At 30.2% G+C, this 16628-nt stretch overlaps 1 protein-coding gene across 1 annotated transcript; it reads right to left on the reverse strand.

Annotated features, from left to right (window-relative positions):
* Positions 1–2861: 2861 nt before the first annotated feature.
* LOC120068008 (uncharacterized protein At1g28695-like) lies at positions 2862–11768 on the reverse strand. Its single transcript, XM_039019667.2, has 3 exons — positions 11361–11768; positions 10192–10596; positions 2862–3864 (listed from the first exon to the last, which is right to left on the reverse strand). Exons 1-3 carry the CDS (start codon positions 11514–11516, stop codon positions 3352–3354), a joined length of 1074 nt encoding a protein of 357 aa, XP_038875595.1. The 5' UTR covers positions 11517–11768; the 3' UTR covers positions 2862–3351.
* Positions 11769–16628: the final 4860 nt, after the last annotated feature.

Consider the following 16628-nt stretch of genomic DNA (forward strand, 5'->3'; position numbering starts at 1 on the left):
TCTCCCGAGAGGATAAACAGTCATTGGGAGTTTGAATCACGAAATTCATTTAGTGATTCAAACTCCCGACGGTGCAAAGAGAACCCCATGCCCGATGGTCTATTGATGTTGTCGGGATCTATATACTCTCGAAGCAACGTATAGACCATCGAGAGTTATGGAGAACTCCCGATGGTTAGTTAACATCGTCAGGAGATACTTACCCCCGACGGCGTATATTCCTTGTCGGGAGTTCACCCAAATTCCTGACTATTAGGCTTTACGTGTCGGAAGTAAGGCTTGCGACGTCTATTTTCCGACTATTCTCTCGACAAGGTCATGTGTGTTAGGAGATAATCTCCCAACGTGTTTTTCCGCTATGTCCCAATGACATTAGGCGTCAGAAAAATACTATTTTCTTAGAGTGGTGTTTGTATATTTGGTCAATCAACTAATATAATATGTAATATATATTACTATGTACATATACTCATTTCAAATGTTTGGAATACAAATATATTCATCTGATATAATATACATCTACTTTTTTTTATATGCTCCTACTAAACTAGAATACACATGGGATATATTGTTGTGATGATATTGATGTTTATGTATATATGATATATTTTGAATGTTATAGAAACAATAATTGGTGTTAAATTTCAAAGATAGAGTGAATAGAGGCAAGCAAGTATGAGGACCCAACAAGACAATTATGTAATTGTCTTAATATAATAAGATGTGTCGAGGCAACAAAGTGAAACGATAATGGGTTCAATGAGTAGACGGATATGATGACGGACAATAGGTTTCTCAAGACAAATCTAGTCATCTGCTCGTGGTTTAGTATGAGGTTTATATACTATGTAATAAGTACTATATATACTACAAGAATGCTTCACATATTATATATACGAAATTTATTTTTACATTTTATTTTTTATTCAAATATATATTGGCATATTTCAAATCATGTATTACTGTATTATCTTAGCTTATGTCCTAATTTATCATGTGTGAACATTAGTATTATATAGTATGGGGTATATATTTGCAAAATAACAAAATATACATGTGTATATATGACAAAGTAGGTGGAATATATATCTCAATAGAAATGAAACTAAAATTAAAATATAGACTATATATATTATATAACAACCTTAAATTTAGATTTGTTCTAAATATATTTGAAATAACTTTGTATATATTTAAAATCGTTGAATATATTTGAAATAAACTCATATATATTCATTAAAAAAAATAAACAAAATAGCGCATAAGAAAACAAAAATTTGTGATCATAATTCTATATTAAATGGAATCCACTGAAATGGAAAGTTCTGAATTTAAGGCAAAGTTTGAAATCTATTAAAAAAACTTATAACTAATTGGACAATTTGAAACAAAATCTCCTAAACTCGAGATATTTTAATTATGAAAAATCTTGAATTAAATAAATGAAAATGGAAATTCATTAATACTATTTTTAAAAGTAAAAAAATTAAAAAAAAAAAAAAACGTAAATAAGGAAGCAAATCGATATTACGAATTTCCAAAATTAAAAATGAAAATTTTAGTTTGATCCAAAATTATAACTAGCAGCTCTTTACTAAGATTTCGTTTGGCAATAATTTGATTTTTGTTTTTTTTTATTTTTTAAAATTAAGTCTATAGACACCGACTTTCATCTTCATTTTTTTTTGTCATCTAATTTTTATCAATATTTTAAGAAACCAAGCCAAATTTTAAAACTAAAAAAATAGTTTTTAAAAATTTATTTTTGATTTTTTCTTTAATTTGACCAAAAATTCAACCATTGTACTTGACAAACAGCAAATCATTCAAAGAAATATAGAGAAAATAGATTTAATTTTCAAAAACTAAAAACGAAAAACAAAATAGTTATCGGACGGAACCTAAACAATTTAAATTTTAAGATATTTATGAAATTTATGGTGTAGAAAAGATTTTTCAAATAAAAATCTCCTTTTAGTTGTCATTTCTAAACATTCGTTGGGTTACGTCACCAATATTTGAAGTAATTGTTAATTAATGATAAAATAAACCACGTTAAATTCTTTATCTAATTGTTGACCTTTTACTTATCTAATGGTGAGTGATCATAAATCTCTTACTTGCCCCTCTATTTCTTTTTTTTCTTTTTTCCTTTTTTTTTAAGTAGCTCTCTATTTTGTTGTGTTAAAAAAGTTTCTTACTAATAAATAGTTTTTAATAAATCTATAAACATTCAATTTCTTGTCTAATAACTTTTTTTATATAATAAATCTTCATATATTTTTTATTTTTTATCTAATAAATTATTAGGATATTAAGAAAAAAATCAAATCAAATTAATTGGTTTATTAGATTCAAATGTAAGACCCTAAACAAATCAATTACAGGTGTGTGCTGTTATGAACCTTCTAGTTTTATTGAAGTTTATATTCAAAAAAAAAAAAAAAAAAAAATGTAAGATCCTAAGCTTTCAATTTCCTGAAAAGCTAGTTTGATATTTTTTAAAAATTAACAAACTAAATAGGAAGCCTAAAAATTTATGGACTAGGTAATTTAACCTTTAAAATCCTATAAAAGTACCAATTTTCACTGTTATTAGTTTTAACTCTAAATTTCATTAATAGTTGAAGTATACAAAAAATAACTTTTTTTTCTAGTACAATATACAAAAATAACTTTTATTTAGTTCAAATAGTTGTCTGAGGTATATTCTCTAAAATTGAAATATAAAAACTTTTCTCTACGAAGTCATGTTCATCAAAATATATCAAATTGTAAACTCTAGTCACTAATTAATAATTGACGTCTATTATCTTTCTTGAGAATGAAGATTCGAATCGTTTGTAAATTTAAAAAATTACTAACCACTCAAACCTATATATAACATTCCAAAAACCAACAAAGAAAAGTAAATTTTTCAAGAGATTTTTGTACATATGACCCTTTCACATATGCCTAAGTGATTAATACTCATCTCCACAAACATATAAAATCTAACTTTCTACTTATCTCAAAAAGCACTATCACATTTTATACATAATCACATTAAAGATGGTCATATCCATCGTAATCCTAACGTGATGGCATTATTTAATTGCGATCTTCATTTTTTTCACATTGTGTTGTGCTTTTACCGTGAATTTTTCAAGAAAAATGAAGATTACGATAGATATAGTCATCGTGTTAGAACTATGATAGACATGATCATTCTTGATGTGATACTATCTAAAACATGATAGTAGATTTCATCTGTTTCTAGGCTAATCATTGATCATTTAGGGTTGGAGAATAAATATCAACGGGATAAAAATCTCATCTTCAACTACCTTTCAACCAAACCTCCCTTAAATTCTAATGCCACGAATTCAAACACCCCGAATGCGGCGACCATTTAAACTCAGCCGTCGCATTCTCCACACTATTATAAGAACTCATCTCCCTGAACTTCTTCCAATCATAAAGCACTGTCCGGAGATCGGCAACCTTTGCGGCGATGCTCCGGCAGCAATTGGCATGAACCGTCGCCACTTCCCTAGGGTCCCGACTGTCCTGACAAAACCCACTGAAGTAAAGCGTGTCAAGGAATCGGACTCTGAGGCCAAGCTTGCCGATGATTCCGCCATGGATGAGCTCTAGAAGAACATCCTGCTCCTTCTTCCCTGTGGAATTGTCTTTTAGATCATACCAATTTTGGAAGAGGGAAATGGTTTTGTTGTTTGATCGGACGAAGTAGAATCCGGTGTTTATGAAATTCTCCTCCCCAAATGGGTTACCGGAGAAACCGTCGGTGCTGATTTGGAGATCCTCTGTTTTGTTGGGGCTCAGCTTCGTGAAGGGGTTTCGAAGCCACATTACGTCCGTGTCCTGTGGAGGAGAAATCAATGAAGATTGGGATTAATTGGGCTTCATTCTTTAAATGGGCCATGTTTCATGTTTTGGTGGTTATTGGGCCTTGATTCAATAATTGGGCCCTCAAGAGAGAAGATGGGCTTAATTCTTGTATGTTAAAATAAATGATATTTGTAATAGTGAGTAGAATAAATGAAATTTTTTTAAAATATATTATATCTTTAAAATATTTGTAAATATGGAAAAGTTGACTAGTCAATTTTTGATATTTTTTTTAATTTTCAATTTCACCCTCTCTTTGTCTGTTTTGTTGCACACTTTTTTTTAGTCTTTTTATTTTTTTTATTTTCTTCTATTTTTGCTTCATCCCTCCCTTTTTCCATTTTTTCATTTTATTTCTCCCGTTTTTGTTCTTTCATTTCTCTGGTTTTTGCTTCTTTTTTTTTTTTTCTATTTAATCTTATTTCCTTTCTTCAAATTTTGCTTCTTCTCTTTCTCTTATTTTTTAAATTTTCCTTTCCTTTATTTGAATTTTTTCTTCTTCCCTTTTTTCACAAGAATTATGAGGTTGAGTTTCGTACCCAAGTCTTGAAAGTATATTCATAAGTGACTTAACACCAATAAGTCAATCATCAAGTTTGATTATTATAACAAATAATAAATATAAATAGCAAATGAAAATCTATTAGTGATACTAATATTTTCTATCACTGATAGCTTAATCTTTGATCATATTTTCATAGTTAATAGCCACTTATAGAAATCTATCATTGATAGCCAACTTAGTGAATTTAATTAATAAAGTTGAATCTTGAACTAAAAAGTAAGTGAAATGCCTAGAAATTATCACTAATAGCATATTTATCAGTAATAGAAGCTATCACCGAAAAGAAAAGGGACTTATAAATATTCGGAAAGGACAAGAAAGGGGCAAAAAGGTGTTTAGTGGCTATGATTGATAGAAGCTACTACTGATAGCATGTTACTAGTGATAGAAGCTCATACTAATAACATGTTATCAATGATAGAAGCTACCTGATAGCACGTTATCGATGATAGAAGCTATCTGATAGTACGTTATCGATAATAAAAGCTACCCGATAACACGTTATCAGTGATAGAAGCTACCACTAATAGCACGCTATCGGTGATAGAGAACTACCACTGATAGCAGGATATCATTGAGATCATTGATAGTATCTTATCAATGATATTACAGTGAAAGAAGCTATCACTGATAACCACAATATGAGTGATGTTAGTGATATTGGTGATAGAACTTAGTTGATATCTATATATCGAGTTTCTTTCAAGGATGATAACCTTGCGATGTTAGTGATATCGATGATAGAACTTATATGATATCTATATATCGAGTTTTCTTTCAAAGATGATAACCAGTTATAGAAGTCTATCATTGATAAACTTAAGTGTTAATATTTCAAGGTTGATTCTAATTGATGAAAGTCTATCAGTGATAGCGACTGATAGCTACTATCAGTGATAGCCATGATAAAAGATTATTAGTGAGGCTACTGTGGTAATCAAAGTTGTTGGTCTTCTTTCAAATTTGATCACTATTTATAAATCTATAGTTGATAGCCACTGATAGCCTTAAGTATTGATATTTCAAGGTTGATTCCAATTGATGAAAGTGACTAATGATAGATACTATAATTGATAGTAAATTAAAAGCTAATATTTCGAGATTGTATTAATTTTTCTCAAATTGAAAGCTATCGCTGATAGCAACAATCATCGATAGCAATTGATAGAAGCTATCAGCGATAGTAACTGATAACAACTATCAGTGGCTATCAGTGATTGCTTTTAATTTGAGAAAACTGGGAAGAAGTGAGCAAAATGGTGGCGTACTACATATTCTATTATTTTGGACTTGAATTCTATTTATGTAATTAACCCTAAAATAAATGAGTAAGTGATTTTGATAGATGTCTAATTTGTTTTTTTACTTGAAAAAGTGAGCATTTTAGTTACATATCTTTTTAATTTTATTTCATCTTTTTCCATCGAAATTTTAACATGTCACTTACTCACTAAATTTCTTAAAATGTAATTAGGGATGTTCAAAAAGCTCAATAACCTAAAATTCAATCAACCCAGTCCAACTTGTATCGTTTAGGTTGGGTTGAGTTTTGTTCAAATAAATAAAAATCTGATTCATGTATTCACCTGAAATAACCAAAACTAAATCAATCTTATTATTAATTTTAAAAAGTATGTGTTTTGTTACTTGAGGTCATGTGTATTTATTTTAATTTTATTTAATTTCATGATTTTTTGGAACATTATTCTCTAACAACTCTTAAAAATAATTTTTTAGCACTTTAGAAAGAAAATCTTTATAATATAAATTAAAATTTTGTTGTTAATTTTAATTCAATATATAAAAATAATTAAATAATTTCTGTCACATAGTAACATTTTACTTATTTTTAGAAAAAAAATTTAAATAAATGATCATCATCCAAACCAACCTAATCCAACTCAACCCAAATGTTTAATGGATGAGTTCATTTGGTTCATTATTTAAAAAAGACTATTTGAGTTGAAGAAACTTACAACTCGAAAAATTGGGTCGGATTGTATTTCAACCTGACCCAATCCAATCTATGAACACACTTAAATATAAACATAAATTTGTATTAAAATATAACCATTTTGGTATTTCAAATAGATACCAAAATGGCTACTTTTAAAAAATACGTTATCAAAATTGATAATTTTAATTTTGTAGACTTTTTTTTTTTTTTTAAGGTCGTATAATTCTCTCTCCCAATTTGTGTCAATTCCTTAGTATCTTATATAAGTTTACCATGTGCCAATTTTAACATCAAATTCAGCTAGAACAGAGTTTCAACTCAACCACAAAAACTACCATACCATAAAATAATCTTTAGCTACAAGATTCCCTGGCTAGCAATAAATCATATAATAAATTAACAATATAATAATATCAAATACTTAATGTAAGATATTGAGTTAATTATTTATTAAACTAATTTAAGATTCTAAAAGTCAAATCTTGCTCAATGTGTACATTAGACTGCTTGAGTTTAGATCCCTAGAATGGCTGCTTAAAGATGCTAATTTGGTGTGGAGGTGATTTCTATGGATGTTAACATCTCATTGGCTCATACTCAAATCCGGTTTTGAAAAAATTTATTAGTTAAATCATTAAATTATTTAGTTCATAAACTTCCAAAAATACCTAATAAATTTCTAACATCTATTTTGATAACTAAATAATTTTTTTATTTTTTATTTTAAAAATTAAGTCTATAAATATTATTTTTATCCATTATTTTCTATGTGTTCGATGTTTATTGTAAGATTGCTTTCAAATCAAACCTATCAGATCTAGTTTGGTAACTATCATTTTTCGTTTTTAGTTTTTGAAAGCTAAATCTAATTTCTCTTATTTTCTTACAATGATTTGAAGTAAATAGTTAAATTTTTAACCAAATTCCAAAATAATTTTTAAAAACCAGGAAATCTATGATGGAAAAAATTGTGCGAAACAAGCACAAATTTCAAAAAAAAAATCAAAAGATTATCAGTAGATCTCTAATAAATTCATTTTTAAAATTAATTAATTTATTAGATGTAAATTTGAAATTATTCAAAGATGATGTACATTTTGTGTCACAATGTGCCTTCTTCTTATTTTTTGTTTGACAATTCAAAAGCAACTAGCCATATTGTTTTAGAACATTTCAATTGACAGGTGGAACTAGAGTTGAATAGTAGTAGTTGTAGTTGTTTTTTTCTTTTTCTTTCTTATTTATTTATTTTAATTATTCGAGGGTGTCTTCCTAGTTTTATTTTTAGACAAGTTGTACAATGTAATTATACTAAGAACAAAATTTCAATTTATTAAATAGTAATCCACATGGATCGAATATCATTTAATATTTCAGATTTATATAAAAGGCTTTTGATCATCTCCTTCCTAATTGTTATATCTAGTCGTCTTTTTTTAAACCTCTACAACTAAGTTTTCATGGACAATACACCCTTTAAAATCATACCATATGGCAATATATAAAAATCTCTCTTTCAAACATAAATCAAATAGTTAAATCAATTATTAGTGAAGGTTAAATATAATAAGATGCTCATTAGGTAAGATACCCATGGATTAATTTGAGTGATCTTTTTTTTTTCCCTGTTTTTTTTGGCAGAAATTTGAGGGAGGTGAAAAATAGTTCTAATTAAGTTAATATTTTTTCTTAAAAAAATTGATATTAGTTTCATACGAGAGAAATTAGTTAGGAAATGAACGCAAATCAAATTAACACTTTACATAATCATCAAATATTGTATTAGTAATATTTTTGTAAACAACTAAAAAACAATAATGATAGTAATAGTTTAATTTTTTTTTTTTTAAAAAAATAGTACTATTGGTACTAATTATTATTGTTTTGTATTTGATATATATGTATTTTTCTGTTTAGAGTTTACATATTTTCGTAATTTTCTTCTTTTCATTTATAATATCTGACTTTCATAAATTTCCTCCGTAAATCAAGTTGGTTCGTTTAGGTCACATTGAAGAAAATCTTCTTTTCTAAAAGGCTGATCATATTTATTTTGTAGTCATGGTTTCTAATTTAAGTTATTTAGTCAAAATATATGAGAAAGAAAAAATATATTGTTTGTGGAAATTTCTGAGCTTTAAACTTGAAGAAGTGTTGTTGTATTTGGTAACAAATACTAAATTATTGTATTTTAGATATAATAACTAAAATAAAATTGCTATTATTTGTATTTTAAATACAATTTATAATTTTTTAAATAATTATTCTAAATGTCATATTTTATTGCTTTAGACTAATCCTTAAGCATTAAGGAGAATAGTTGTAATTAAACAAATCGATATGGTATGAATTTAAAGATTGAAATTTAATTCTACTAGAATTGAAACATATTTTAAAAACTGCCTAAGTGGTTTTAATGAATTTAATCCCAAACTGTTTTACCAAACACAAAAATTTGTTAAGATTTGTTAAACCTGTCAACCCAAAAGCACCCTTAGATCTTAAAAAAAAAAATTAATTTCATAAATTGAATCCTAAATTTAATTAAAACTTTAAGCCCCTTAACCATTTAATATTTTGTTTTTGTTTTTGAAAATTAAGCTTGTGAACACTATTTTCACTTCAAATTTATTCATTTGTTATTACTTTTTCACCAATAATTTAAAAAACTAAACTAGAGAACTAGAAAAGGTAAGCACCTTTAGTAATCATGCTTATGGACGTTATTTTCACACCAAATTGCTTCCTTTGTTATTACTTTTTACTAATAGTTTAAAAAGCAAGTCAAATTTTGAAAACTAAAAAAAATAGATCTTAAAAAGTTGTAAAAAAAATAGATCTTAAAAAGTTTTTTTATTTTTAGAAATTGGCTAAGAATTTATCCATTGTACTTAAAAATGCAAATTATTGTAAGAAATAGCATGTAAATGGACTTAATTTTCAAAAATCAAAACAAAAAACAAAATTGTTACCAAATGGGGCGTAACTTTCAAAAAATTGTTTTTGTTTTTGAAATTTAGATAGGAATGCAAATCATTATAAGAAATGGGAATAAAGTAAGTTTAATTTTCAAAAACAAAAACAAAAAACCAATGATCCTTTTGGTTTTTAGTTTTTATTTTTAAAAATTAAGTATATCTCATCTACATTTCTTACAATAATTTGCATCTTAGAATTCTTAGCCAAAATTTGGTTCTCAAAATTTGGCTTGATTTTTTAAATAATTAGTGAAAAGTAGATAATTAAAGAAGAAATTTGGAGGTGAAAATAGATTATATGAGCTTAATTTTCAAAAACAAAAATAAAAAATAAAATAGTTACTAAATGGGACTCAAATGATTACCAAATAGAATCTTAATTTTTTAATTTTTACCATAGATTCATTTTCTTCTAATTTTATCATAACAATAGTAATCATCTTAATAAACTCATTACTCTAAATAAAATACGATTTTACAACAAAAAAAAAAAAAAACAAATAATAAGTTTTGACCAATGCACCAATTATCCATTAATATTTTCTTTTCCCAAAATTCATAAATTTCTATGAAAAGAAAAATGGAACATAAGTTATTAGAGTTAAAATTGTAACATTATAACACTTATTGAAACTTTGATTTTAATTTGATAAAATAAAACATTCAGGGCTAAAATTGATGATCCTTTTTTTTTTTTTTTTTTTTTTTTTTTTTGGGAAACTAATGATCAATTCTCAAATTAATTTTTCAAAGGGAAAAAAAGAATTAAATAAAATTATGCTCGAAAAAAGAGAACGTACCGTGAAGATGAAGTTGTATCCCCGTTGGAGGACTTCCAAGAGAAACCGAGTCCTTCTCCACATCATCTTAATGAAATCCTCCGACATGTAAAGCTTCTCGCCGCCGAAATCGACGCCGTCCGTTACCAGCCGGAAGCAGTTCAGACGAAGGAACTGGCACCGTTCGTACGCCGTTTGATCGACGGCGACGAGAAGGAGGTGATTTACCAAAGGCCGCGTGCCTTCTCCGAGCCAGAAACTATCAAGAAACACGTTCAGCATAGTCGTAACCACTGCGGTTTCTTGATCGGCGTACGCCTTGTTTACGACGGCGATTATCACCGTCTTGTTTGCCATTGACGCTCTGGATAGAGCCAATTCAAGCTCGTCTCGTGGTGCAACAGAATCATAATCGCTGGTGTTATTCTGCAAACATTGAATCCAGAACAAATTCATAATCAATTTCAAGTTACGCAAAATCGATAGCGAATTCGCACGATCAATTCTAAATTACACAAAAATGACAAAGACTGAATCAAATAACTAGTAATGTTCAGCAACAATTGATCTAGAACCAATTCACAGAAATTGATCCTAAATTGCACAAAAATGATAAAGACAGATAATCACTAGTAATTTTCAGAAACGGTTAATCCGGAACCAATTCACACAAACGATTCTAAATTGCACAAAAATGATGAAGGCAGAATAAAATGACTAATCATGTTCAGCAACAATTGATCCAGAATCAATTCACGGAAATGTATTCGAAATTGCACATAAATGATCAAGAGCAAAACTGAATCAAATCACTAGTCATGTTCAGCAACAGTTAATCCAGAAGCAACTCATCCAATCGATTCTAAATTGTACAAAAATGATAAAGACCGAATGAAATAACTAGTAATGTTCATCAAGAGTTAATACAGAACCAATTCAAAGAAATCGATTCGAAATTGCACAGAAATGACAAAGACAATGAAATCACTTGAAATGTTCAGGAACGGTTAATCCAGAACCAATTTACACAAACGATTCTAAATTTCACAAAAACGAAAAGGATAGGGGACTTCATAAGTAGCGTAACAACAGAATCAAAATCCCGAGGATTACGGTGCAAGGATTAATCCAGAACGATTTCACAATCAATTAAAAAGCAGAGATAGAGAATGCGGTTGCGCCAGTGAGACCTGATTATGAAGCTTGTTGCTGCTGCAATGGCGTCCGTTGGAGAGAAGAGTGAAAGGATTCAAAACAGAGGAAGCAGTAACGCAAAATAAGAGAATTCCAGCGAAGAGCAGAGACGGAATCACATAATTACCGACGGAAACCTTGGGAAAGTCCATGGAAATGCGGTGGAAGAACGAGAAGAATTAGAGAATTTTAGGAATGGCCTTCTGATTTCTTGTTGAAAGAAACTTGAGTGAGCGCAATTATTAATTCTCACAGCTTCCTTCATTTAGAGAAGAAATTTAAGGTCAACCAGCGCGGGCAACCTTTGTTTGTTTCTTTTATGTTATTTTATTTTCTTTTGAGTTGAGATTCCAACCTCCACTGGAGGTTTAATATTTTCTTTTGAGTTCCAACGAACTCAAATCAAATCGAATGGTAAATTTTAAAAATTTATCATATGAATCGAATGGATCACTTGTTCGGTTTGGATCGAACCAAATCGAACTATATATATGTACAGTCATTTGGTTCTGCGGTTTTGTTTTTTTCCCCTTATTTTCTAAATGTTTATAATTCGGAATTTCCTTCCATTTTCTCTTTTTATTTACAACCTTTTCTAAATATAATTTTAAACTTCAAATCCAATCAAACATCAGAGATTTGAGGAGTGAGACTGTGAGAGAGATTTGGTCCGATGGAAGGAGGCTGGTCCAACGACTGATGAGTGAAACTGTGAGAGAGATCTAAGTGAGAGAGATTTGGTCAGACAGAGTCTGGTTCAATAAGTAAGACTATTAGAGAGATCTGAGTAAGAGAAATTTAGTTTGATGGAGGGAGCTTGGTCCGATGAATGAGAGAGAGATCGAAGTGAGAGATCTGGTCCGTCGGAGGAAGTCTAGTTCGACAAGTGAGAAAGAGATCAAGATGAGAGATAGGGTTGGCAACGGGGGTAGGGCTAGGCGAGGGAGGGTTCTCTGTCCTCATTCCTGATGAGGGATTTAACCCCATCCCCACCCTCATCAATGGCGGAGACAGGGGTAAGGATTCCCCGTCGGGAAACGGGTGCCCATGAGGATCCATTCCCTATTTTTCTTTTTGTTTCTCTATTAAGATTTTTTTTTTAATTTCTTTTCCTAAAGTTCTCTTCGGTTTGTGCTTGAACACTTTAGTTAGGTTTAGATTGAACTAAATTAAAAACTAGACTAAATGTAAAAAGTTAGATACCTAATATATATATATATATATATATATATATATATATATATATATATTTAGAAAAATATTTAAAAATCTAATTCGGGGTGAGGTCGAGGTCGGGGGATACCCTCCCCATCCCTACCTTGTCCCCAGTCCGGGGACCCTAAAGATGTCCTCTGTTTGACCTCATCGTCGGTCAAACCGCGAGGACCCAACCCTGCAAGGAATTTTACCAACTCTAGTGAGAGATGAAAGATCTTAAGAACAACCCCAATTAAAAAAATTGATAATTACCCCAAGAAAGTTAAACAGATTTGGCTTGGAAGATTGATCGATGATCAAGAAGAAATGAGAACTTGTTCCTCACTTCAAGATTTCAAACAAATGATAAAGGGAACTACCTCAATCACGTTTGAGAACTCCCCCCTAAGCAAGGTGAACCCCCACAACAGTAATAAGAATAACCCTAATTAACTAATTAATAAGCACCCCCAAGAAAACTAAACAAATTTGAGCTTGGAAGATTGATCAATGATCAAGAAGAAAGAAGAACTTGTTCCTAATTTCAAGATTTCAACTCTCCACAATCTAATTGATCAAACTAGATTGAAAGTTCTAAAAACATGCATTCTAAATACAAGAATACAAAGAAAGCATAAAGTTTGAGAGAATAAACTCTAAGAAAATTTCATTCAAATTCAAAGTCTTTTAGCTCTAACTCTTGTCATTGGTCCTTGAGGTATAATGATTGCTTCATGATTGGATTGACTTGGAAAGTTCTCCCATAAATTTTCAACATGAGCTTTAATTGAGCTAATTTGAGCTTTGTGAGCTTCATTTTTCTCTTGTAAAACTTCATGTTCTTCTATGATGGTCAGCTTCTTATCAGATCTAGTCCTACAGACGGAGACCTAGTTCGACAACTACGAGTGAGAGAAATCAAGGTGAGAGATGAGAGATCTAAGTCTATCGGAGGGAGACCTAGTCCGACGACTATGAGTGAGAGAGAGATTGTGGTCAATGGTCCCATTTGCATGTGTCTGCCTCACGAGGAAACGTAAGAACTAAGAAGAAGATGAACTGAAAAACCCTCTAAAGTCTAAACCCTAACTAATATTATATATTTTAAATTTGGTTTTTAATTTTGAAGTCGAACCTAAACGCTAAATTCGGTTTGAAAATTATACTAAACCGAACATAACCGCATTATTCGATTTCTAGCATTTTTCAGTTCGATTTTGTAATCGGTTCGATTTTCACAGTTTTGAATGATTACCCCTACCCTCATTGTAGCTCAAAAATTATGAAAGTGGGCTTAAACCATCAACCTTCTAAATAGTAATTGATACTTTATTTATTGACCTATGTTTGGATTCTACTTATAAAATTTTGAATTCTTCCCTCCCCCTTCCTTTTTTTCTTTTTAAGAAAAAAGAAACTTCATTAGGACGAAGAAAAGCCTATCCGTTCATATAAAGACTCATCTGAAAGTAAAACACGAGAAAGCTAGTTGAGGATCCCCTTAATTTTCACCTTCAGCATCGACTCCCTGATTTCCTCTTACCTGCCCCTTGGGGGGACAACACTTATGCATGACGTAGATAACATTAACTAACACTTAAACATCTAATTAAACCTATAGATAACAAATCCCATATGAGGTAATCATTTGCAAATCGAGAAGAGGCGCCAAGGATTCAATAGAGAAAACATCCAATCCATGTTTTTCTTCTTTTCTAGACTTTGCCACCGCCAACCAATTGGCTATGACAATCACGAATGAGCATCTCCACTCCAATACATGGCCATTTGAATGGCAAGAGGCATTAACCTTTAACTTGATAAAAGATTAATAACCTAAATCTAATTTGATAAAAGAAAAATGCATACTAATTATATGACTGGAATCTTGATGGCATTGAAAATGTGTTATCTCGTCTACCTAATTCAAAGTTGTTACTTGATTTTATGTATTTATTTAATGCTTTTACAGGTATCGAGCATCAAAGAGGTAGAATCGAGTGTTACAAATGTTTGGGGTTAATATGAAGCAACTAGGAATTAAAAAAAAATCGGGCTTCAAGAAGTGAGAAAATGACGGAAATGCCCCTAGGAGGTTAGGCACAGCGACAACGATAACACTAATTCTTGAGAGTAGCAGCAACGGTAGCACCACGGTATTCCAAAGTTTGACGAAAGACGTGCGAGCACACAATGCATCAACACTGCTAGGCGCTGTGGCACTGCACCTCAACTCGAGGGCACGTGAAGGCACGACATTGCGATGCTAACCAATTGTTATAAATTGGAATCTTCGAATTTAGGTAAAGGGAGGAGAGTCTAAGCTGATTTTGAGAGCCCCCAGCTTGGTTTTGGCCATTCTTGGCCAAAACCCATGAGATCTCTTTAGATTTAGACTTGTATTTGAAGATTTGGCGTTGGGGGATTCAAGTTTTGATGAATGGTTGAAGGTCTAAACGTCGATTTTGAAGTTTATTGGGCATTTTCTATGGATTTATGAGATTTTCACGTATGTTTTTGGAATTTTCTGTTTGTTCTTGTTTTCCTCTCTTTGCTTTAATTCATATGCAATGTATGTTCGATTAATTTGACAGATTGGTCATCCTAAGCATGTGTTATGTATGTTCGGTATGCATGTTATGGTTATCTGTAATTATAACCATAACATGCTTAATTTGAGTAGCAATAGGTTTTAGTTATAGTTAAGGTTCGATTGCTAGTTTTTCTAGGATCATCCAATAGTGAAAGATAATGAAACCTAAGGAAAGAAAACACGTTAGGTTCGATTTGGCTAATGTAACTTAATGTTCTAATCGATCCAAGAGACTAATATAGTTAACTAAGTAAATAGGCTTGCGTGAGAATACTTAGTTAATTTAGGAATCAACATCCATGTTGGTTTTCAAAAGGGGGAGTTTGTCTAGTTTTTCTAGATAGTCAATTCGGCTTAATGAATTAGGTAACCCACGAACCCTTGCATGGTAAATCATGAATTAATCTATAGATAACCCAACAGTCTCTTAATCGACGTAAGTAATCTCGCGTGTATTGTTCTCTCTCTCTTAATATATCTTACTTAACCCCCCTACTTTTCATAGACCAAATTAGCTTAAAGAGATTTTATCTTAGGCTCTATGTGGTTCAACCTAGTCTTACTACTAATACTATAAATCATGAAATATTATTTAATTGATAGATAGTCTTGACAACTTTTTGTCCATCAAATCTTAATACCATTGGTAGAGACATTATAAAATATTCTAACATTGATTTTTTTCCCAAAGAAATTGACGCTTAGGTAAAATAAAGTGACAAGTATAATATAATGTTTTTCAAAAATAATTTTTTATTTATTGAGTTAAAGCTAGACAATACACATATTTTAGCATAGTTTTCTTTTGTGAAAAAAACAAAATATCATTTGAACTTTTTTGTCTGTGATATTCATAATAATTTGACTTGTTAATTTTCCAAAAATGCAAACATAAATGTTCTTTAGCCAATTAGACGGGGTAATTTTTGTTTAAATGAATAAATTTTATGCTACGAAATGAATAAATTGTTGTTTTGTTTTGTTTTTTTGTTGGATGTCATTTATTGGAAAATATATTGAGGTGTCTCATTTCGAGAAAAGTCGAGGAGGTGTCTTATTCAAAATTAATTTTCTCTTTTGTTTTTTTTCTCATTTCACACCTTAAAACGTATTGTTCACTTCTTATAGAGACGACTGGATAGAGAAAATAGATCTTTACTCTCATAAACAAATCAAATGGAGACAAAGTGCGAATTATAGCTCAACAGATTAAGCACGTGGCTAACTGCCTTTGAAGTATGGTGTATAGCTTGCCAATATGTACTTGTTTCCTTAAAAGTTGAAAATTAAAATTCTCATATCCTATACTAAAAAAAGTAGCTTTATTATAATTATTATTTATTCTTTATGTTCAATTATTTTCAAAAGTATCAAGGTAGTATACCCACCGTTTCAGTTTCTTATATAAATATTTTTTTATATATAATTTAGATTAAAATACTATTTTGATTCATGTCTCTTGAGTTTTGCCTTA

Source organism: Benincasa hispida, chromosome 12 (assembly GCF_027475165.1).
Source record: "Benincasa hispida cultivar pf3 chromosome 12, pf3_genome.v1.1, whole genome shotgun sequence".
NCBI classification, from domain to species: domain Eukaryota; kingdom Viridiplantae; phylum Streptophyta; class Magnoliopsida; order Cucurbitales; family Cucurbitaceae; genus Benincasa; species Benincasa hispida.